This window comes from Ips typographus, linkage group LG9 (assembly GCF_016097725.1).
Source record: "Ips typographus isolate SLU linkage group LG9, UJ_Ityp_2.0, whole genome shotgun sequence".
In the NCBI taxonomy this organism is placed as follows: domain Eukaryota; kingdom Metazoa; phylum Arthropoda; class Insecta; order Coleoptera; family Curculionidae; genus Ips; species Ips typographus.
Genome location: NC_138430.1, coordinates 8322050 through 8346371, shown reverse-complemented (window position 1 = coordinate 8346371; position 24322 = coordinate 8322050). Strand labels below are relative to the sequence as shown.

At 33.7% G+C, this 24322-nt stretch overlaps 2 protein-coding genes across 4 annotated transcripts in view; one reads left to right on the top strand and one right to left on the bottom strand.

Moving 5' to 3' along the window:
* The window catches only part of prom (prominin), a 45017-nt gene extending 26952 nt beyond the window's left edge, over positions 1-18065 (bottom strand). The window contains exon 1 of one of the 2 annotated variants that reach the window (XM_081987287.1): positions 17905-18065. The gene's annotated coding sequence lies outside the window, so the exon portion shown is untranslated. Of the gene's footprint in view, positions 1-15861; positions 16106-17904 lie in introns of those variants that run through there. The other variant, XM_081987288.1, reaches the window with a different exon arrangement.
* Positions 1-24322, top strand: part of LOC145734131 (trace amine-associated receptor 8c) — a 39867-nt gene that overhangs the window by 3036 nt on the left and 12509 nt on the right. For both annotated transcript variants that reach the window (XM_081987289.1, XM_081987290.1), the window contains exons 2-5: positions 3373-3468; positions 3527-3791; positions 12571-12696; positions 19109-19225. In XM_081987289.1, coding sequence (XP_081843415.1) covers positions 3573-3791; positions 12571-12696; positions 19109-19225 — 462 coding nt within the window. In that variant the 5' untranslated portion in view covers positions 3373-3468; positions 3527-3572. The remainder of the gene's footprint in view (positions 1-3372; positions 3469-3526; positions 3792-12570; positions 12697-19108; positions 19226-24322) is intronic.

The window sequence follows — 24322 nt, the reverse complement described above, 5'->3', positions numbered from 1 at the left end:
CTGTATGTTGACAAATAAAAAAGTTGTATTTTTTGACGGTTCCAGGCCGCCATTTTGAATTTTCTGTCAAAATATTGATTTGCACCTCATTTTAAAGGAAATTTCACGTAGTTTCAAGAAATGACAAACAAAATGGCGTCCCAGCCCGCCATTTTGAATTTTTTGTCAAAATATTGACTTCCACCTCATTTTAAAGGAAAATTCACGCAGTTTCAAGAAATGACAGACAGAATGGCGTCCCAAGCCGCTATTTTGAATTTTCTGTCAAAATATTGACTTGCACCTCATTTTAAAGGAAATTTTACGTATTTTCAAGAAATGACAGACAAAATGGCGTCCCAGGCCGCTATTTTGAATTTTCTGTCAAAATATTGACTTGCACCTCATTTTTAAGGAAATTTCACGTAGTTTCAAGAAATGACATACAAAATGGTTTCCCAGGCCGCAATTTTGAATTTTCTGTCAAAATATTGACTTGCACCTCCTTTTAAAGGAAAATTCACGTAGTTTCAAGAAATGATAGACAAAATGGCGTCCCAGGCCGCCATTCTGAATTTTCTGTCAAAATATTAATTTGCACCTCATTTTAAAGAAAAATTCACGCAGTTTCAAGAAATGACAGACAAAATGGCGTCCCAGGCCGACATTTTGAATTTTCTGTCAAAATATTGACTTGCATCTCATTTTAAAGGTAATTTCACGTAGTTTCAAGAAATGACAGACAAAATGGCGTCCCAGGCCGCCATTTTGAATTTTCTGTCAAAATATTGACTTGCACCTCCTTTTAAAGGAAAATTCACGTAGTTTCAAGAAATGATAGACAAAATGGCGTCCCGGTCCGCCATTTTAAATTTTTTGTCAAAATATTGACTTCCACCTCATTTTAAAGGAAAATTCACGCAGTTTCAAGAAATGACAGACAAAATAGCGTTCCAGGCCGCCATTTTGAATTTTCTGTCAAAATATTGACTTCCACCTCAAAAACTCAGCTAGAATGGGCAGAAAAGGAAGTTTATCAAATGGAACATCCCTACTTTTATGATTACATCTTATTAAAAATTTTCTTTATTATCCTTTCCCTATTCAAAATTTCAATCCAAATTTGTTTATTTGAAAAATTAATACTTTTTGAAATAATTAATTCTTAATATAAAGGCATTAAATTATAGCAAAATATGATCAAATTTACGTTTCAGATATGAAAATTTACTTAATAAATTGACCAAATAGTTAATTTTCACATTTTCTTATTCCATGTTGGAAAAGTGACTTGAAAACTTGACCAACAAAGTATTTTTTTGCGTTTTAAGATTTGAAATTTGAAACGTGACTTGAAAAGTAGGTAATTTGATAGAATTCACATTTCAGATATGATAATTGACTTGGTAATGTTTCCAAATAGAGAATTTTTAAATTTTCTTGTTTTAAGCTAAAAAATGTACTTGAATACTTGAAAAGTAGATAATTTGATGGAATTCTAAATATTTTTAAAATATAGCACGTATTAAACTTATCTTAATTAGAATATTTCAAATTTTTATTAGTTGATCCCAATAAACTTTGTTCTTCATTCACAGTAAGAATGAATCACCTGGTATATTTGAATAAAATCAGTAAAAACCTTCTTACATACCATTAAATTTTAAACGACCTGAATATCTTGAAAGTCTCACTTGTGTAGTAAATTTCCTCTATCGACTTAATAAATTCCCATAAATCTCTGAGGTGAAAAACAGTCTGGTGAGCAAATTTATGCCGTCAAAAAACCTGCACAGAAAAGTAAAATATTAAAGGATTTCTTGAATATATACGGTTATATATAAGGATCATGTTTTTTGCTGCAATTTTACGAGGTGTCCAGATGTCCTTGTTGGTTTACGAGTAAGAGGCGATTTATTGAGGGATTTAACTGAGGATTAACTTTAGGTGGAAAGTCGTCTGATAAAGAGTGCCATTACAAACCCGCCACCCTATAGTTAAGATGACTTAACAGGTTTAGTTACATTGTAATGGCAAAATGATGTTTTCCACATTTTGAGTTAATTTATGGTAATTGTTTCTCTGACCCTAGCATTGATAGGATTTACCATAAATTCTGGAAGAAAAATATAACCCGAAACACAATGCAGAGAAATAAAGAAGAAATATGACCTTATATTTCTTTAGCTTGGATGGGAGACAATTTTATATCGAATGGCTCTAAAACATCAATATTAACCAAAAACATATTATTTTGGCTTTACTTTTTACTTGATGATATCTTTGTCAGTCACAGACTGTAATCGGCTTTAGGTTACGCAATTTATCTTTTTATTGGCCCTCGAAACGTTCACATTATTCAGAATACCACAGGAACGGAAATGAGACAGAATGCAGAATAGCGTGGAATTGTGAAGAATGTAAATCAGCTAAAAAGGCTCGTTTAATGGGGTGTCAGCTGACAGTCTTTTTATTCAAATGTCTTACGTAAATTCGAATAAAAGTTTTATTTTTAATAAATTTATTTCAGTAAAAAGTAACTTTCTTGTGAGATCTTTTCGTTCTCCTAACTCAAATATATAGTGAAAGTTGTTAGGTTATATTGCGTGTAATAATTCTTTTTTGTTGGCACAAACTATTATAGAAGTTGACTTGAAACATTCACAGAAAATAAGAAGAAAACAACGTGAATTCCCTGCTATAACTAAATCAATTTCCAGATAGACTAACAATACACCTACAATCTCTCCTTTGTTATTATTTCATAAAATAAATCCACAAACTGATCTCTGTTTGATCAAGGAAAATACGCTTTGGCCAAGGGTGGTACAGATTTGATGTGGCTGTAATAATTTTTTTCTGATCTTTGTTTGACCCAAAAATGTAGCCAGTTTAAGCTGGAAAGATGATTAGAATAATTATTTCATTACGTTCGACGCATAAATTGAAAAGTTTCCTAATTTTAGGGTAGGCGAAGTCAGCTTGTTCCTACTCTTGCAAACATTCCCCCCTTTTAACTTTTCCGAAACTTTTCCGTGTTCTTTTAAAAAGTTGGGAGTGGCTCTAAGAAACTAATATCAAAAGTTTATTGCGCATTATTCGGTATTAATAGCAGGTCATTTTTATTGTTAGTAAATCACCACAGAGAGAGTAGTTTTGTGATTGAAATGAATGTTATTATAACTGGAAGAAACTGTTAAACATTATAGTAAAAGTTGCTACAACATTATTTCAACTTAAAAGTTTAAAAATATGTGCATATAGATTGCTCTATTAAAAACTCTAATATAGAGAAACCGTTAGCCCAACGACAAACCTAATTAACCCCCAAATTAATTAAGTAAAAGTTTCTTTCATATTTTTAAGCAAATTATTGAGTGTACATTTTTCCAGATCTGATCAATCTAATAAATGAATGAAATCCGCTGCAAGAAAGGCAAAAATGCTTCGATAAGCATTCAAAAACTTCATTTAGCAAACTGTTGATAGGTAAGCTGCGCCTTTATATACCATATACAAAGTAAATAAACGCAATTTTTATTTCCAGTTCCACAAATTTATCAATCAACATGGCTCCATAAGGTTGCCGGAAGATGGTTACCAAGCCAATCGTCTTGGTACCTCCATCGTTGTCCAATAGCAGTTGCAACCATCCCAGATACCAAAACGTCACGATTTGGTACTATTTGTCTGTGGGGGATATTGTGCAGTCCTTGGTGGTTTTTACGCTTACATTTGGAATACTGTTTGCCAACATCTTGTTCATATCTGTGATTAATAGCAGGAGATACTCCAAGTATATTCATTCTCAGGTAAGAAAAAAACTGTTTGTCACTGTAAATTAATATTTTACTAATTTCAATTTCAAAAATCTCTTCTTGAGTGAAAGACATCGATTGATATTGGAAAAAGTAATCTGGAGTTTTATGAATAAAAAATGTGTATTGAAATGTGTATTCAAAAAGCACAGTTTGAAAGAACAGTCAGAGACAAAATATCATGTAAAATGCATTTGAAGTCACCGAATCGTGTTTCTAACCACATTTTTGGAATCCTCATTAAATTTCCTATTTAATGACGTAATAAAACACTTCAAAATCAAGTTCAGTCAGGTAGAAAAACGCTGTCAAAATTTGAATTGCGAAAAACACAGTTTGAAAGAACAGTCATGGACAAAGTAGCATGTAAAACTCATTTGAAGTCACCGAATCATATTTTTAACCACATTTTTGGAATCCCCATTAAATTTCCTATCTAACGACATAAAAAAACACTACAAAATCGAGTACAATCAGGTAGAAAAACGCTGTCAAAATTTGAATTGCAAAAAACACAGTTTAAAAGAACAGTCATGGACAAAGTAGCATGTAAAACCCATTTGAAGTCACCAAATCATATTTTTAAGCACATTTTTGAAATCTTCATTGAATTTCCTATCTAATGACATAATAAAACACTTCAAAATCGAGTTCAGTCAGGGAGAAAAACGGTATCAAAGTTTGAATTGCAAAAATACAGTTTGAAAAAACAGTCAGGGACAAAATAGCATGTAAAACCCATTTGAAGTGACCGAATCATATTTTTAAGTAAATTTCTGGAATCCTCATTGAATTTCCTATCTAATGACATATTAAAACACTTCAAAATCGAGTTCAGTCAGGGAGAAAAACGGTGTCAAAGTTTGAATTGCAAAAAACACAGTTTGAAAAAACAGTCAGGGACAAAATAGCATGTAAAACCTATCTGAAGTCACCGAATCATATTTTTAAGCACATTTCTGGAATCCTCATTGAATTTCCTATCTAATGACATAATAAAACACTTCAAAATCGAGTTCAGTTAAGGAGAAAAACGGTGTCAAAGTTTGAATAGCAAAAAGCACAGTTTGAGAGAACAGTCAGGGACAAAATAGCATGTAAAACCCATTTGAAGTCACCAAATCATATTTTTAAGCACATTTCTGGAATCCTCATTGAATTTCCTATCTAATGACATAATAAAACACTTCAAAATCGAGTTCAGTTAAGGAGAAAAACGGTGTCAAAGTTTGAATAGCAAAAAGCACAGTTTGAGAGAACAGTCAGGGACAAAATAGCATGTAAAACCCATTTGAAGTGACCGAATCATATTTTTAACCACATTTTTGGAATCCCCATTAAATTTCCTATCTAACGACATAAAAAAACACTACAAAATCGAGTACAATCAGGTAGAAAAACGGTATCAAAATTTGGATTGTAAAAAACACAGTTTGAAAAAACAGTCAGGGACAAAATAGCATGTAAAACCCATTTGAAGTCACCAAATCATATTTTTAAGCACATTTCTGGAATCCTCATTGAATTTCCTATCTAATGACATAATAAAACACTTCAAAATCGAGTTCAGTCAGGGAGAAAAACGGTATCAAAGTTTGAATTGCAAAAAACACAGTTTGAGAGAACAGTCAGGGACAAAATAGCATCTAAAACCCATTTGAAGTGACCGAATCATATTTTTTAGCACATTTCTGGAATCCTCATTGAATTTCCTATCTAATGACATAATAAAACACGTCAAAATCGAGTTCAGTCAGGGAGAAAAACGGTATCAAAGTTTGAATTGCAAAAAACACAGTTTGAGAGAACAGTCAGGGACAAAATAGCATCTAAAACCCATTTGAAGTCACCAAATCATATTTTTAAGCACATTTCTGGAATCCTCATTGAATTTCCTATCTAATGACATAATAAAACACTTCAAAATCGAGTTCAGTCAGGGAGAAAAACGGTATCAAAGTTTGAATTGCAAAAAACACAGTTTGAGAAAACAGTCAGGGACAAAATAGCATGTAAAACCAATTTAAAGTAACCGAATCATATTTTTAAGCACATTTCTGGAATTCCCATTAAATTTCCTATCTAACGACATAAAAAAACACTACAAAATCGAGTTCAGTCAGGTAGAAAAACGGTATCAAAGTTTGAATTGCAAAAAACACAGTTTGAAAAAACAATCAGAGACAAAATAGCATGTAAAACCCATTTGAAGTGACCGAATCATATTTTTAAGCACATTTTTGGAATCCTCATTAAATTTCCTATTTAATGACATAATAAAACACTTCAAAATCGAGTTCAGTCAAGGAGAAAAACGGTACCAAAGTTTAAATTGCAAAAAACACAGTTTGAGAGAACAGTCAGGGACAAAATATCATGTAAAACCCATTTGAAGTTACCGAATCATATTTTTAAGCACATTTTTGAAATCTTCATTGAATTTCCTATCTAACGACATAAAAAAACACTACAAAATCGAGTACAATCAGGTAGAAAAACGGTATCAAAATTTGGATTGCAAAAAAACACAGTTTGAAAAAACAGTCAGGGACAAAATAGCATGTAAAACCCATTTGAAGTGACCGAATCATATTTTTAAGCACATTTTTGGAATCCTCATTAAATTTCCTATTTAATGACATAATAAAACACTTCAAAATCGAGTTCAGTCAAGGAGAAAAACGGTACCAAAGTTTAAATTGCAAAAAACACAGTTTGAGAGAACAGTCAGGGACAAAATATCATGTAAAACCCATTTGAAGTTACCGAATCATATTTTTAGACACATTTTTGAAATCTTCATTGAATTTCCTATCTAATGACATAATAAAACACTTCAAAATCGAGTTCAGTCAGGGAGAAAAACCGTATCAAAGTTTGAATTGCAAAAAACACAGTTTGAGAGAACAGTCAGGGACAAAATAGCATGTAAAACCCATTTGAAGTGACCGAATCATATTTTTAAGCACATTTTGAAATCTTCATTGAATTTCCTATCTAATGACATAAAAAAAACACTTCAAAATCGAGTTCAGTCAAGGAGAAAAACGGTGTCAAAGTTTGAATTGCAAAAAACACAGTTTGAGAGAACAGTCAGGGACAAAATAGCATGTAAAACCAATTTAAAGTGACCGAATCATATTTTTAAGCACATTTCTGGAATTCCCATTAAATTTCCTATCTAACGATATAAAAAAACACTACAAAATCGAGTACAATCAGGTAGAAAAACGGTATCAAAATTTGGATTGCAAAAAACACAGTTTGAAAAAACAGTCAGGGACAAAATATCATGTAAAACCCATTTGAAGTTACCGAATCATATTTTTAAGCACATTTTTGAAATCTTCATTGAATTTCCTATCTAATGACATAATAAAACACTTCAAAATCGAGTTCAGTCAGGGAGAAAAACGGTATCAAAGTTTGAATTGCAAAAAAACACAGTTTGAGAGAACAGTCAGGGACAAAATAGCATGTAAAACCCATTTGAAGTGACCGAATCATATTTTTAACCACATTTTTGGAATCCTCATTGAATTTCCTATCTAACGACATAAAAAAACACTACAAAATCGAGTACAATCAGGTAGAAAAACGGTATCAAAATTTGAATTGCAAAAAAAACAGTTTGAAAAAACAGTCAGGGACAAAATAGCATGTAAAACCCATTTGAAGTCACCAAATCATATTTTTAAGCTCATTTCTGGAATCCTCATTGAATTTCCTATCTAATGACATAATAAAACACTTCAAAATCGAGTTCAGTCAGGAAGAAAAACGGTATCAAAGTTTGAATTGCAAAAAACACAGTTTGAGAGAACAGTCAGGGACAAAATAGCATGTAAAACCCATTTGAAGTCACCAAATCATATTTTTAAGCACATTTCTGGAATCCTCATTGAATTTCCTATCTAATGACATAATAAAACACTTCAAAATCGAGTTCAGTTAAGGAGAAAAACGGTGTCAAAGTTTGAATTGCAAAAAACCTCAGTTTGAAAAAACAATCAGAGACAAAATAGCATGTAAAACCCATTTGAAGTGACCGAATCATATTTTTAAGCACATTTTTGGAATCCTCATTAAATTTCCTATTTAATGACATAATAAAACACTTCAAATCGAGTTCAGTCAAGGAGAAAAACGGTACCAAAGTTTAAATTGCAAAAAAACACAGTTTGAGAGAACAGTCAGGGACAAAATATCATGTAAAACCCATTTGAAGTTACCGAATCATATTTTTAGACACATTTTTGAAATCTTCATTGAATTTCCTATCTAATGACATAAAAAAACACTTCAAAATCGAGTTCAGTCAAGGAGAAAAACGGTGTCAAAGTTTGAATTGCAAAAAACACAGTTTGAGAGAACAGTCAGGGACAAAATAGCATGTAAAACCAATTTAAAGTGACCGAATCATATTTTTAAGCACATTTCTGGAATTCCCATTAAATTTCCTATCTAACGATATAAAAAAACACTACAAAATCGAGTACAATCAGGTAGAAAAACGGTATCAAAGTTTGAATTGCAAAAAACACAGTTTGAAAAAACAATCAGAGACAAAATAGCATGTAAAACCCATTTGAAGTGACCGAATCATATTTTTAACCACATTTTTGGAATCCCCATTAAATTTCCTATCTAACGACATAAAAAAATACTACAAAATCGAGTACAATCAGGGAGAAAAACGGTATCAAAGTTTGAATTGCAAAAAACACAGTTTGAGAGAACAGTCAGGGACAAAATAGCATGTAAAAAATAAAAAAATGTTTATTCTCAAATAAAACAAATTGGGTTGAATTTAGGTATAGGCAAGTAAATTGAAACGTATAGTAATTTTTAATGCTCAAAATGATTCCGTCATAAAAAATGTGGGTTTCTATTTAAAAAACTTGAAATTTTTCATTTTTTTTAGTGGCAAGTTTATGATTTTTTTTTGACGACCCTGTATACAAATGAGTCATTACGCACCCTCGGTTTAATAAAACGATCCTTTATTTACAATAACCCAAAGTTTCATTGCAAAATGAAATACGGTTTTGACAGAGTACAAAAATATGTTGAGGGTTGCAACTGTCACTTTTTTGGAAAAACATCAAATATTTCGAAAACGGCTAGAGATAGGCATAGGGCAATGTACACAAAAGTTGGTCAGAATTTTGTGAGGAATCCAAATGTGTAATAATATATAGGGTGTTCTATTTAAAATAAGAAAGTTGTGATCGACTTCCGGTATAAACGGAAGTGCAACCATCTTGAAAATATTTTAGTTAGATTGGGCATGCCCACATCAGTATCCTGCCAAATTTTCAAAACTCTCCTATTTATACTTTTTCCAATATCAATCGATGTCTTTCGTCGTGGGACACCCTGTATAGAAGTAGAAAGTTTCTTTGTTGTCTGCAAATGAGATGAACTGAATTAAACTTCAAATGACATAAATAACTGTTGTTGTTTTAGGGACTTTTCGATATAATTGAAAATTACAAACCAGTTTTCAGCAAAAATTGTTTTTAGCTGCACACGTGGGTGTAGGTGCAATTAAGCAATTTTATTTATTGATAAATATAGTTGTTTCATCCAAACAAACGTTGTTTTTCGAACACGTCAATCAATATACAATTGCGATGAAGAGAATTTTGATTTAAAAATAATTATTATACAAAAGTATTAATATTTTTCCAGTTAAATTAATTGATGGTAAAAGTGCGTTAAATACATGCAAATATAAATTTTACAAGAACTATTAAAACAAGTTAAAAGTTGTTTTTGAATTAAATACAATGGTTTAGTGTTTGATTAAACTGTTAACAAAATAGCAATACTTTTTTTTTAATAAGTCTTTTAATAAACAGGGTGATTGAAATTTGTCCAACCTTTAACCCTCCTGTTGTTTTTTGAAACAGCTTAATATTGGTACAGACATTGTACATCACAGTTGCTTTAATAAAATGGAAAATAAGAGAACAAATTTGGGACACTTTGTATATTAAAGCCTAACCTAAAAGCACGTGCAAATATCTACAGGATTCAAAACCAAAAATAAGGCAGTTAACAGGGTGGTCAAAATTCAAACAATCACTCTGTACCTAATCGACCTAGAGTCGTTACAAAATCAGTAAAGTTTGAAGAAAGCTCATCCTGTAGGTCAGGTTTTTTAAAGTGATTTAAAAAGTTTATTAAAACTTCATTAACTGCTTAAAAATCTGAAAGGTTTTGATAGTTTAAACAATGTAAACCAGCTGTAGAATAGCCTAAATTAATTAGAGATACAAACTGCTATCGAGTTGAGGACCCAAAGTGCTAAATCTATGCAAACTTTAGATTGAGCTTTTTCAGTTTCATCAAATTGTAACGGCCTGATCGCTTATAAAACCAAGATTAACGATCGTATTGTCACTGGTAAGAAAAGTTTTCATTTGTTAGTTTCCAGGAAACTTCTTTCAATTTAATATTTTTATATTTGGTGGCAAGTGAAACAAAATTGCCTCGAAATCTCATAAATTGAAGAGCCGTTCGAAACGTGATTAGCAAGTTTGTAAACTTTTCTCGCTTTCCGGACAAAATAGATTTATGCTCATTAAGAAAACCATCAAAGTTAAGGTTAATAACGAATTGCTAATTTTCAGAGTAAGCAAGTTTGAGGATTTGTTGAAAAGTGGGACGACATTCCATAAACTCACTTTTTCCTCGTGCCCAGTGCGCTGAAATACCATAAAAAGCCGGGGCTCTATTTGGTAGAGAACGTACTCCCTGCTCGGTTACATGATACTTAATTTTTATCGCTTTTGAGCACCGCTATCCGCATTCCGACCGACATAAATCTTCATAGAATTCCAGCACTTTGCTCCAGTTCTTAACTAGAAACTAGTTCCGCGCTTCATTATCAATGACATTTATGGTTTATGTAGTTTCGGCCTTAGAGAAAGTTTCACAAAGCGGACGCTTTTGTCTCGTACGCCATACTGGAAGTTATTTTTTGTGATAAAACATGATAACCTCAAGAGCATTAGAACGGTGTTTGTTAACGTGCTAAGCATGTGAATTACAGCCGGTGGTTTCTAAAGCCCAGGTCACATACATAATTTTGATTTGACTATCAATGCTTAAAATAGGTGTCATTGTTGGGATATTTGAATTGTCTAGCTGAATCAAACTTCCAACAGCAAAAATATTGTTACGGTTTGGGCCTACTATGCTCGATACTTCTGAATGAGCACTCGATTCGGGATGGAATCAAAGCGCCGCAATATCTGGCCGGGCGCGTGTTAAAGTAGGCCACAGTTAGGAAGCATCTTTGATATTCGAGGCAACATTAATAGATGAAATTAAATCAATGTTCGGCCAATTAGTGCAACAAATGGCAGCATTAGGAAATGGTCAGTCCACACAGTTAGAACGTCCAATCACTAGAGTGGAATGTTATCGATGTGGACGCAAAGGACACTATAGAAGGAATTGCAGACAGCGGTCTTGTTCTCCAAACCCACCGTGCCGACGAAATCAGGACATTAGAACAAATCACCGGAACTCCTCTGTTAAAAGAAACATTACGTGTTGTATAATTGTGGACGTAAAGGACATTACCGCTGGAATTGCAGACAGCAGTCTCGTTTACTCACCCCGCAGAACTGGCGTAACCAGGAGCAGGAAATGAAGAATCCGGAAAGACATTTACCGCGATATGTAGAGGATCGTTAAGTTTTTGATAGTGACTTAAGGTACCGGAAAGGACAAATTCATAATGGTTGGAGGATTGGTCAAATCGCGAAGGTGACAGATAAAGAGGCTACAAAAAGAATGAAGAGCAACGTTTCTAAGGAAGACGTAATAAAAGGACAGACTCTGATTTGAAAGTAATCAGAAGATGGTTGGAGAAGGATTTGAAACCGGATTGGCAACAGATTTCCAGATATGGACCAACAGTAAGGGGTTACTGGTTGCAGTGGAATTCGCTTCGACTGCGAGATGACTTAATTACTCGCAACTGGGAAAGTCCAGACGGAAAACGCTTTGTTTACCAAATAATAGTGCCCAATTCCTGCAAAGAGAACTACATGATGGTGGACTACATGGAGTAAACCAGACTTTGGCTAGAACAAGAGATCGATTTTACTGGATTAACTTCAGAAAGGACGTTGAGGAATGGTGGTAAACGGTGTGACCAGTGTACGTTACAGAAGTGATCCAGCACAATTCAGGAACTTGAGAGAGAGAAGATGAAACCAAACAACGACCGTATGAAGATGACACTGGACCACAGACCAGCTGGTGGCAATTATAAGGATGGTGATGCTGTGTGGATATTTCAACCCAGGAGGAGCAAAGGATTAAGTCAAAGATGGCAACGACACTGGGAGGGACCTTTGGCGTTTGGCCTACTATGCTCGATACTTTCGAACGAGCACTCGATTCGGGATGGAATCAAAGCGCCGCAATATCTGGCCGGGCGCGTGTTAAAGTAGGCCACAGTTAGGAAGCGACACCTGGAAGCATCTTTGATATTCGAGGCAAATCGCGAAGCGTTTTGCGGTCATTCTAGAACGTGGTTTGCGAATATAAAAGAAGCTGTTTCAGACGGCAGTGTAGTAGTGTTTTTAGTAGCTGAATTAACTATTGTACGGAGTGTTTTAAAGTGTAAATAAATTTATTAATTGTTGAGTTAAAGTGACTTTGTGAAAACCCACGGGAAAATATTAAGATTTATGAGTCTACAAGCTGAACATAAACTTTCATGTTGTAACAGGTATAATTTTTCTTCCAGCCACGTTATTTATTAACTTCATTGGCCTGTAACGACCTGGCGATGGGATTATGTGTAACACCGTTCGCCATCCTATCTTCCCTACGAAATTGCTGGCCCTATGCCGAAATTGTTTGCCAAGTACAGGTGAGTTACGAAACTTGATTATATTTCGTAAATTGGTCGAGTAGTTTAACATTAAGCCACACACACTGAGAACTGGAAAAATATTGCAATTTTCCTTCTTCTACTTCGTAGTTGTCCGGGATTTATCGATGTGAATAGTTCTGAAAGTTGATGGCTATAAACAAAATAAATCGCAGTCTTTCCCGGTCATTCAAATTGCATTTTCTGATCTATGCCACCGCCATTATTTACGCTCGAAGTTTATTGCCATTCAAAAGACTGGCTTTATTCAAACCAAGTGAAATATCGTCCATCCAGAATCTATTTACAAGTTGAATCAACGTAAGATAATGTTGAGGGATAATCCAATTAACTACTGAACGCACACTGTCTCGTCTAAACCGCACATTCCAGTCATAAAATTAACGGCTCCTAAATCACTTTAAACCGTTTAGAGTTCTCTATAGAGAATCGTGCTTTGCGATTCTTACGCTCTATTTATTTCGACCAGAGCCAGCTCTGAATTCGCGCCATTTCCATAGATAAATCGCTAGTCCTGACAGCTAACTTAATAGCTGGTTGCATGACATATAAACTACAGAGAAGTTGGAACTATTAACATGTCAAAAGGTTTTACTGCTTGTAGACTTAAAAAAAAACCATCGGGGCCTTAATAATCCTAGATTTGTGGATCTATGAATATATTATGTTGCAGGATAGGTAATTTCGTTTATTCATGCTATAATGAAGTTTGCATGAGGCATATACGAATTAGAATTGCAATAAGTCGGTTGCCGTTAATGCAAAAGAGATGTGTCGACATTCTCGTAGATTTGTTATCAGCAATTCTAATTAGATGGGTTTTGTTTGAAAATTCAGTGAAACAAACAAGCAAAATTGTACTTTGTTATTTATACTTGTAGTAGATTATTAATGTCTTTTTCTCTCTAATCTGTAAATTATTCAGATATGTTTATCCACTAAGGAACAATTTAGTACGTTGCTTGCGTCACATGACAGCTGTCATAACTGTCGAAACCCATTCATCTGAAACTAGAAAATTACAAATAGTTGCTTGTTTGAAAAATGGCACTGTAAGTAATCTATCTAATCTTTACAGCTCGATGGAGTCAAATTTGACAGTTGGGACGTTAAGGAATACTTTAATGAGTTGTTTGCGTCACGTGACAGCTGTCATAACTGTCAGCAGTACTTACTAGAGACCTGAAAGTATAAAATGTCAAATAAATGTGTTTTTTTGAGGGATTTCACTGTAAGTTGTCTTTACAGCTCCATGGAGTCAAATTCCACAGTTGGAACGTTCTAAAGAACACTTTAAAACTTTGCTTAAGTCACGTGACACTTGTCACAACTGTCAAAACTCACTCACTAGTGACCTGAAGGTATAAAATGTCAAATAGATGTGTTTCTTTGAAAGATTTCACTGTAAGTTGTCTTTACATCTCCATGGAGCCAAATTTGACAGTTGGGACGTTAAGGAATACTTTATTGAGTTGCTTGCGTCACGTGACAGCTGTCAGAACGCACTCACTAGAGACTTGAAAGTATAAAATGTCAAATAAACGTGTTTCTTTGAAGGATTTCACTGTAAGTTGGGTTTACAGCTCCATAGAGCCAAATTTGACAGTTGGGACGTTAAGAAACACTTTAATGAATTGCTTACGTCACGTGACAGCTGTCATAACTGTCAGAACGCACTCACTAGTGACCTGAAAGTATAAAATGTCAAATAAATGTGTTTCTTTGAGGGATTTCACAGTAAGTTGTCTTTATGCTCCATGGAACCAAATTTGACAGTTGGGACGTTAAGGAATACTTTATTGAGTTGCTTGCGTCACGTGACAGCTGTCATAACTGTCCATTGAGCGAGCAGAGCGTTTTTGACGTAACAATGACAGTTGGTCAAAGTATGGTTTTGCCAAATTACGTCATCGTGACGTCAAAAACGCTCGTCTAGTAGTATAACACCAAATTCGGTCTCATTTTCTTGCATGCAAATTTTATTGATTTTTTAGAGCAAAACAAGGAATTCCTATCAAAACAAATTTTGAGCAGGAAATAATATTCCAAGCAGGGATACGTTTCACTAAATTATTCAACATAATACTTAGGGCCGAAAGCTTTTTTTCCATTCTGAGCTTGTTCACATTAAATTATAAATAATTTCAGAAATATGTGTGAAATTAGAGAACTTTTGATCTGTGCACAGAGGATTCTAAAGGCGTAACCGTAGAGATGTGGTTTAGATTAAGCATTGCAGGTCGTCATCAATCACAAAGTTGATCGTTAGGAATACCAACGTAAAACACGATATAATCGTTATCACAGCCTTGGTGGTAAATAAAGGAAGAGTGAAAATTAGGTGAAAGGCTCTGCAGTATTGGCTTTATAAATGTCGACAGAGAAATGTCTCGACATTAATCAACATCGTCGAGTGGGCCAAACCATAAATTGAATCTTCCTAGATAATATGACGGGAACGATATTTCTCCCTAAAATATTATCAAATTTTCGCAGCTGGATTAAAAAAATCTTTCAATCGAACGCAATTTTTCTCGGTAGTTATATTTAAATTTGCGATTGGTGCTTGCCAAGATTTATTTTGTTAACCCATTTCGTTTCGCAAGACCGGCATGAAATGGGGGAGGGAATGGTTTTTAAATCAAGATAAACGTCAATTCTTATTTATTCATTGAAAAACCTTTGTTCCGTCTATTTCAAAGCGTATTGTTTTCTTTTAAGCTTGTTTATCACTTCGGTTGCAGTAAGATTGCAAACGACAGTTCAAGATTAAAAGGTGAAATGTCAAAATCATAGAAAACATGTTTTTTTTTTTTGTATGAATGAAAAATCAAAGAAAGGTTTATTCCTGATATCAGATATGTATGGATTCAAATTCAATTAAACAAATTGGTTAGAACATTTGTCCTGGAAAGTACAACACACAGCAAACTATATAGTTTAAACAATGTTCAATGTAAGAAAATCTGTAAATCCTTGAAACTAGGTAAGCAAAACTGGTAAATGGTTCTTATGTTATTACCAAGAACATTCATTCAAAATTATTTTTGTTGCTCTCACAATGAAGGATGCTTTAAAATGTAACTCACATACCTGTGCATGTAACAATTACCTAATAAGTTTACTGTACTAGAAAGTACTTACCATTGAGTATAGTGTTGGAGTAAAATCATCCCACTTCAAAGTGTTCAACCACTGTTTGTAAAGTAAAAACTGACACGGTTGGGCTTTTTCCTGAATTGCTGTTACAATGCGGCTTGAAAAACTTATAAACGGCAGCAAACAAAAATAACTTAACGCAAATAACCTCAAGTCTTGATTTTAAACCGTACAAATTCATCTAATCCTCAAAAAACTCAATTTCTACAATACAAACTGTCACCACTACTCCCGCCATATTGAAATTTTTGGCAAGCACCTTCTAGGCTTTCTAGTATAGTAGGCGGTGCATAGTGACAACTAGTAATTAGTTCAAATCTAAACGCGATATGCTCCAAAAATCACGTGGCCTGCGTATAATTTTGTAATCATGGGGTCATGTGATTTTTAGAAACAAATAAAGTGGCTCCCTCCGGCGGCGGATTCTATCGAAATAACTTTTAATCAAACGTCAAATTTTGTGTCTTCATGGCCTCCTATTTCAGAGCTGAAAATGAAATGTAAATTGAAGGTATAATTATTACACCTTTCTAGGGTGTATAATATTACAGTAATTAATTACTTGAGCTTCTCACATTTTCGTGCAAAGCACTTTTATTCTCTTCTATAGAGTTACGTGAGCAACGGTTTAAAACGGGAATGAAAATTAAGTATCCCTACCAAACAGAGCTTGTGAATGAGAAAACAAACAATAAATTAACCTTAATACGCTAGTTAGTACTGTACCCAACTCTTTTTTTGTGTGGCAATTAATTTATTAAATCTGTTGGTGTTTTTTTTTCCTGAGTTGGCACTCGCTTTAGGTGTATTCCTTAATTAATTCCATTTCTAGGGTTAGAATTCATTAACGGATTCAGGGCAGAGCATCCCCGAATTGCGGCAATTTTATCTGTGCTTAGAGCGTAATTTCGTTTATTGCAGACACTCTGTTTTATCGCACATACATGCGCTTTAACTGTCGAAAATGGCTGTGATATATGTTAGGCTTTAAAAATTCCGACTTAAATTAAGTGGCTTTAGTGTAGCTAATTTTCTCGTATTTCAACGATTACGCGTTGTTACTGGAACGGCAGAGTGACAACAATACGGAAGGCAATTAACTTGAAAACGTTTTAAGCAGCTGAGACTCAAAATGGTAATTGCCCAGAAAGTTTGATAGAAGAGTGACTGGTTGATTTGAAAAACCAAATGTTTACCAGGAAAATGTGACCGGTAAATTACAAACCTGTGTTTCTCGCAGTTCAAAATTTGCTTTTTTTTTCCCTGACCACAAAATTTTGAAGTGTTTTTCAGGTTGCTAAATAGGAAATTTAATGAGTATTCCAAAAATGTGCTTAAAACTGTAATTTTCTTACTCCAGGTGGGTTTTAAAAACTGCTAAAACTCATCAAAGGAATCGAATATTTCTAAGTCATCCTCAAACGCATCCATTATACTTCAGAAATAGTAAAATACCAACTGTTAATGCCACTCTGCTGACAGTTATTTTTAGGGAGTCGTTAGGGGCTCAGAAACGACCACCTAAAAGAGGTAACACCTAAAGTTAGAGATCAAAATTCAGATAGTGCAACAGAAATATTAACCTAACTTTACTATTATGGTGTTTTCGATTAACAATTTTAGTGCAAAACTCATGTATCTATCCTGCTCTATCAAATGTCATAGAAACAGTATGAAAATACACTAATTTTGTAGTAAACAAACCAATCGAAAGCGCCATTAACCTAAGGCATAGGAATCCCTAAAACAGGCGCCATCTATGAACTGACTTGGAAAACAAAACTAATTCAGAACATTGAATTTATAGCCTCTCAAACTTCAATAGTAAACAAATAGAAAAAACTGCAAAATTCTGAAAACCACAAGGTAAGTCCCTAAGGAGGAAATTGAACCGTAACAAGTTTACACCACTGGAGAGAGGAGCTTAAAACGGTTAATTTGAGTGGTTCAACCTCCCTGAACTCCCGAAAATAACTGAGTTACAGGGTGTTTCGAATTTCAAACCACAGTTTAAACTGATTCACATACCTGAAAGTTTCACAGTCCGTTAGTGCTCCAGTGCCGCTCAGGGGGGTGAAAATTCGATAAATAGCCTTGCACACTCACTTGCACTTTGCACTTGCAACATGAAAAACTTGAGGACCCGCTCCCGCTCAAACTCTGCGTTGTCACTGTTGTCAGATTTACTCATTGGCTTTGGCTAGCAACGTCGCAATTGAAGTTGACAGTTGCCAAAAATGTCAATAATTTTGACAATTGACATTGGTTTTGAAGGTTTAGTGTTATGTCAGGTTGTGTTTAGTTATTCAAATTGAACAAAAACCTTTATATTTCCGCTGTATTTTACAACTAGTCCATGTAGTGTAGCCAAACCGTAAAATTAACGCAAGAAAGAACCAAGATTTAGGATTATTTTTTTAACCAAATCAGAAGCAAGTAGGGTAAGTTTTTTTGAAAGATACAATTGGCTTTTAGTAGACCATTTTTTTTTTAGTTCAAACTTCTTCAATTATGTTCTAACTAAGACTATTTTAAGGATAAACCATTCAGAATTTGTCCCGTGGTTCAACTAAGTCTATTGAGATGATAAAACTGTTGAAAAATCCAATCCTGAAGGCAGAATGCTCTAGTGGTGAATTGTTAGCATTTTGACTGTGTAAGTTTCTAAAAGAACATATTATAGCCAAAATATCATTATACAGTCAATTTTAAATATAAAAAGTTATTTACAAATATGAAATTGGTGGGTTATGGTGCAAAAACCCCAGCATAATGTAGGTCAAAAGTAGTTTGCCTCTTCGACACCAGATGGCACTGAGAAAGTTTTTGTGTTTCAGAGGATAAAAAATACTACAAAATGCCCTAAAATTCGCCCCTCTAACTTCTCACGTTACCGAGATATTGAATCTTAAAAAGTACTTAAAATGTTGACAAAAAATGGTAGTTTTCAACAGGAGCAAATATCAATAAATCCATAAATTGGTCAACCTGGAATTTACTTGCAAAATTGGTAAATTTTTCTGTCGTACTGAATTTTACTTTACTTTACCAGTAAACTTTCGCTCATCATTAAAAGTAACATACAATCAGCTTTTGCTGGCATTAAAAACAAAAAAGTTAATAAAAATGCAAACAAACCCCATTAAATGCGGTAAACTAAATCCCTAAACTAAACGAATCCCCTCATTAAACCACTTAATAAGAGAATTCCTAACTATTTGTCTTCTTGCAGGCTTTACTCAGGGGTGCCATAAGCCAACAAAGTGCCGTTATTCTTATCTGCATGGCAATGGACCGTTACTATTGCATGTTGCATCCCCTCCAGTATCATAAACAATCCAGCAGAAAGGTAAGATGAATTTATTGCAGGAAGATTTACAGGTAAATTTACTGCACCATCAACGTTCCATCAATTGTTTCAACGTTAATTCGATCGAGGAACAATGTTCCTGATACGGGGGACTTTTATAATACTCTGGTGCATTAAGGGCAACATTGGTAAAAGTGTTATTAGGTGCCTTAACTGTTCAAGGAGTTCGTTTTTGGAATTGAAAATTTTATTGCAGCGAATGGTGATGTTAGTAAAACAAGAGGCAAAAACATGTTTTAGTCCAATTTTGCCAGAGTGAAACCGCAGGGAGTTCAAAAACCTTGACTGCTTTTTCGAAACTTACTTCCAACATAAAGATATATTTTTCTACACCATTATCTGACCGAATATAGCAAGATTGATGAACTAGAAAAATAATGTCGCGCAAAAAATTATATTTCCAACACTCTGTTCTGGTTGGAGGGAAGCTCCTCGTTCGTCTTCGTTTTTATAACCAAACCTCAAGGAAAATTGGCTCTGTATTTCCTGATTAATAATCGTTGTTACTCAAGAGTTTTTTTTATTCTGCAAATATCTGATAGGAATTATTGATGAGAGTTGAAAAACTGCTTGTTATTAGAAAATTCAAGAAAACTGAACATCTGAAAGGATTCAGGTTTTTTGTAATATTGCAAATTAAAAAAAAAGTGTATCTAGGAGGTTGAAATTTACAACTTTCAAAACTTTTTTGTTTACTAGTTTACCATGATTATTTGTCGATATATTATCAAGACTAAGTTACAAATCACTTTCAATGCTGACCTTTCAGGATAACCGGTTCTAGTTTAATGGCCCGTTTGGCGCCAAAATGTGTCAACTCTATAGAATATGCTTTGATGGATTTAAAATCGAGTTACACCACACATTAACTTAGGGAAAGTGTTAAAATTGCGAGAATAAATTGCCTTCAAGTATCTAATTATCGCCTAGCTCTATTTTTGCTCTAATGAAAGCTCCTTTTTGCCATAAAGCGTTTTAGAGATTTGAATTATTTATTTTAGGCTTTTAAGCAAACGCTTTCCAGGCGTTATGTTTTTGAAATGGGGAATGGAAAAGTTAAGAGTTTCTTGTCTTATTAAATAGTGGCGGCTTGAGTGCACCAAGAAAATAAGTGTTATAGTTTGCTGTTCCGGTGGCTGTATTTAAGTAGTCTACAAAATTTAAGGTTCTTTGGTGTAAATATGCTCTTTGCTGTGCATTGCAGCCCTCCTGGAGCAAAATTGCCAGACAAAAAGTTGCAAGACAAAAAGTGTCAGGGTGCACCAAACCACTTTTATTTAAACTAACTCCATTTCTCCATACTTAAAATTAGCTGCTCTACTAAAACGTATTGAGTTAGTAAATGTTTTTCTATTGAATGCCATAATTATTAAATATACAATTTTATCAGGTTAATACGGTATTTAGTCTAAATTTAATTTAGCATAAACCGCACGCTCGGTTTAAAACAAAATAAAATTATAGGAATTTTACAAAAACAACGCACGGTTTTTACTTCAGTCAGTTACAAACTGCTTCAAAAAAAACTTTTTTAGAATTACCATAATATTAAATAAATATTATACATTATACTAGCCTGAAGATAAACATTGAAAATGGTTAAAAAAATAGCATTAATTTGTCAAATAAACAAGAAAAATATGAAACGTAATCCCACTGAAATGGTATGTGTGTTGTAACGATTACAACTTTGTGAAAATGTAAAATACTGAAAACTTTGAGTGAAATTTTAGTTTTAGGACTTTCCCCACTGCTATTGAAATATAAGTAGGTTTATACTTTTCAGATAGTGAATGCACGAACTTTGAGTATTTCGTATCTCAGTTTGAGGAGTTTCGAGAGTAATCTCGTTGATGATGACAGTGTATTGCGGGAATTTTTATCCGGCACTCAACATTTCAATAAGGATCAATAACCTTTATCGGTACTGGTAATGGAATACACTGAATTCTACCTATATGCATCTAAACGAGCTCCTGCAACTTTACAGTATCGAGAAGCAATAAATTACCATACGTATGTGAGCATAACTTCTTGCAATCATCTACCCACATTCAGCTCTTTTAAGTTTTAATCGAATTTCGAACTTATGACATGCACTGAATATATTACCCCTTAGCCTTAGGGCACCTTGTTCTAAATGCTTAATGGTGACAAATTTAATATAATTACTTAATAAATGTTACAAACTTTTCTTACCCTAAAGTGGACTTAAACTCTATAGATAATTATAATGAGGTCTAATTTATTGATATTACATTTCCAATCAGACCAACAATCTATTATTAGGTAGGCGGAATTCAATAATAAATCTCAATAATCACTCTATAATACATTCGTTAAATGCTAATAACGTTAAAGGGTAAAATTTAAACGGTCCATTAAATTTTACTTCACAATCATTAATATTCAATTATTATTTGCTGTAAATAGTCAAATGGTGGGGTCTGTGAAGCTTTATTGCATTTCGGTTTATCAATGGGCTTGAACGCAAATCTACACGTCATTACATAAGTTTTTATTTTCCGTTCATTAGCATTATTATGATTAATTGATACACAGGGAATATGCGATTGTGATAAATTCACTTTTGTGATTACGTGATTTATGGTGTTGTTCGACAATTTTGGGAATTTATTAAACTTGTTAGTACAAAGTATCGAATATTGTCTAAATTTCTTAAATAAAAATTGGATTTTAGTTGAAAAGCTTGGTCAACCAAGATGAACTGACGTCTACTTAAACTTTCATCTATTAGGTGAGTTCTACATAACTTTGTGCAAACATTTAAGCGCTTCAGCAGTATTGCCCTGCAGAAACGTCTAAAATGCGGACAGGTATTAGCAAGCCTAGTTTAATCCTCTGATTGTTCTCATTGACTGTAAACTGGATTTAGAGCAGCGTAATCCTGGTAATATTTAAAGGAGCTTACCGATTGCCTTAATACACAGGGCTGCAATTTTTTGGAAGGAAGTAGCTAAAAATGATTAAGTTTTAAACGCCGACATAATGGAAGAAACTTGGATCCCAATCAAAATGTTGGGCAAAATCGTCGGGAACGGATCCAACAAAAGTGCATTGTAGTTAGTCGTATTTCTTCGCCTACCCCCTTAAAACGACCGGATTTATCTAAAGACAAACGGCCTTATCGATTCGCAAACGGTCACCCTGACCCTTTCACACATTTTGTGGTGAAAATCCAGAAAAATTGTATTCTGTGCCTTATGGTGGCAAAATATGGTTTCCACAAGCTTTTCAAGGTGGCTCAATTACACTCCAACACTTGCTGTGTTCCCAGCTTGGTAAATGCTTTAATAATGGTGCACACATATTACTTACATTACACCACTCTCTAATTATTAAACCCATGTTAGAATGCAGGTCGAATACATAAATTGTAGAAACACAAGGGACTTGATTTTTTTGGTGTAGTAGATTTACTAGTTTCTTGGAAACATGAAGAAATAACATCAATTTAAACCAATATACTGACTTTTTTTACTTTCTAATGAAATTCCAAACGGACTTCCTTATACCGTAGCTCAAGAAATCCATTTATCTTTAACATACGTTGGAAAACCGCGCAATTTGTACCGATTTCAAAAAAAAGCTTCTTTTGTCGATCCTTCTTCTATTTCTCCTTTGAAAAAGGTTTTTCCCGAAAAAACCTATGAAATAAATGGGTTCGCAGCAAGCCTCAATTGTTTTATTTATATTCTGAATGTTTTCTGATAAGGAAAAATTCCTGAAAAGATTATATTATAGTAAAAAAATATTGTTGTGGCATACAGACAAAAAAAGCAACAGAACATCTCCTAATTAACTCGCTTTCTGCTTTCTACTTCGTTTTCGGCTTATCGGTCCATCAATAACCCCTGGCAGACATTTATTCGGCCATCGAAGCTTCAAAGACGCGATAGATTAAAATAATATCTCCAAGATAAAGCTGCATGAAGTTCCGCACCCTTATTTATCTTCCATTGACTCGTCATTGATTTATTTCGATTAGGATTTGAGGCTAGGATCGGCGACACCAAAAGATTATACAAAAAGCGAACAATATCTCTAGTCGAGGTAAATGATCGGTTTATTGACGTCTTTTCTTCATGTTTATATAGTGTTGGAGTTTGGAATTGACGAGTTTACTTTTCGAGAAACAATATTGATTTCTTAATAACAGTCCTTTCTGTACGTAGGTATATTGTGAACCCTTTTCTTGTAATGTGTGAATAAGAAAAGCTACACAAACTACTTCTGTATTTTATGGCAATTAAAGTGAAAACTAGAAATAGAATGTCAGGCTCTGCTAGTTATATTTTCAAACTTTTCCAAAGATACACAGGGTGGTCCAGTTTTAAATGGCACTAGCCCATCAAAAAATAAGTTGAAAAATGCTTCTTAAGAAAAATACAGTCAACAAGGATTTATGAAATTAATACTCATTATGTAATGTTAATGACTGAATATTTTTTCAAAAATGACAATTCTGATTTGAAACTTTGTTTTCGAGATAATTGAATTATTACGTTGAATGATCCAAAACCAACCCAACCCAACTTGAAAACGATGAATATTGACTCAAGAATCTTAAAAATTGTCTTTGTAACCAGTTTTCAGACAAATTGAAAGACTTTAGTCTTGAAAATTGACTTGTAGACATAAAAAACTGCTTTTTATAGAATTTTTTACTACAAATTCACATACTTAAACTTTGAAAATTTACTTGGACACCAAATAGTGACTCTGAAGCAATGAAGTGATATCTGAAGCTTATAATTTGCACTTTAAGTAAGTTTTCATAATGTGAAGTCAGATTTCAATATTTTAGACTTGAAAATAGTCTTAAATACAGGATATTGACATTATGTTCATTGGCTTGAAGACTAACTTTTCAAGTTTTTTTACTTTGCTTTTTATTTTCTTAGAACTTTGGTCAATTTTGAATGCTTTTAAAAAAAGCTTGGAAAATCCTCATTAAATTTCCTATCCAATAACCTTAAAAACCACTACAAAATTTGGTACAGTCGGGGAGAAATCCAGTGTCAAAATTTTAACTGACAGAAAAAACAGTTTGAA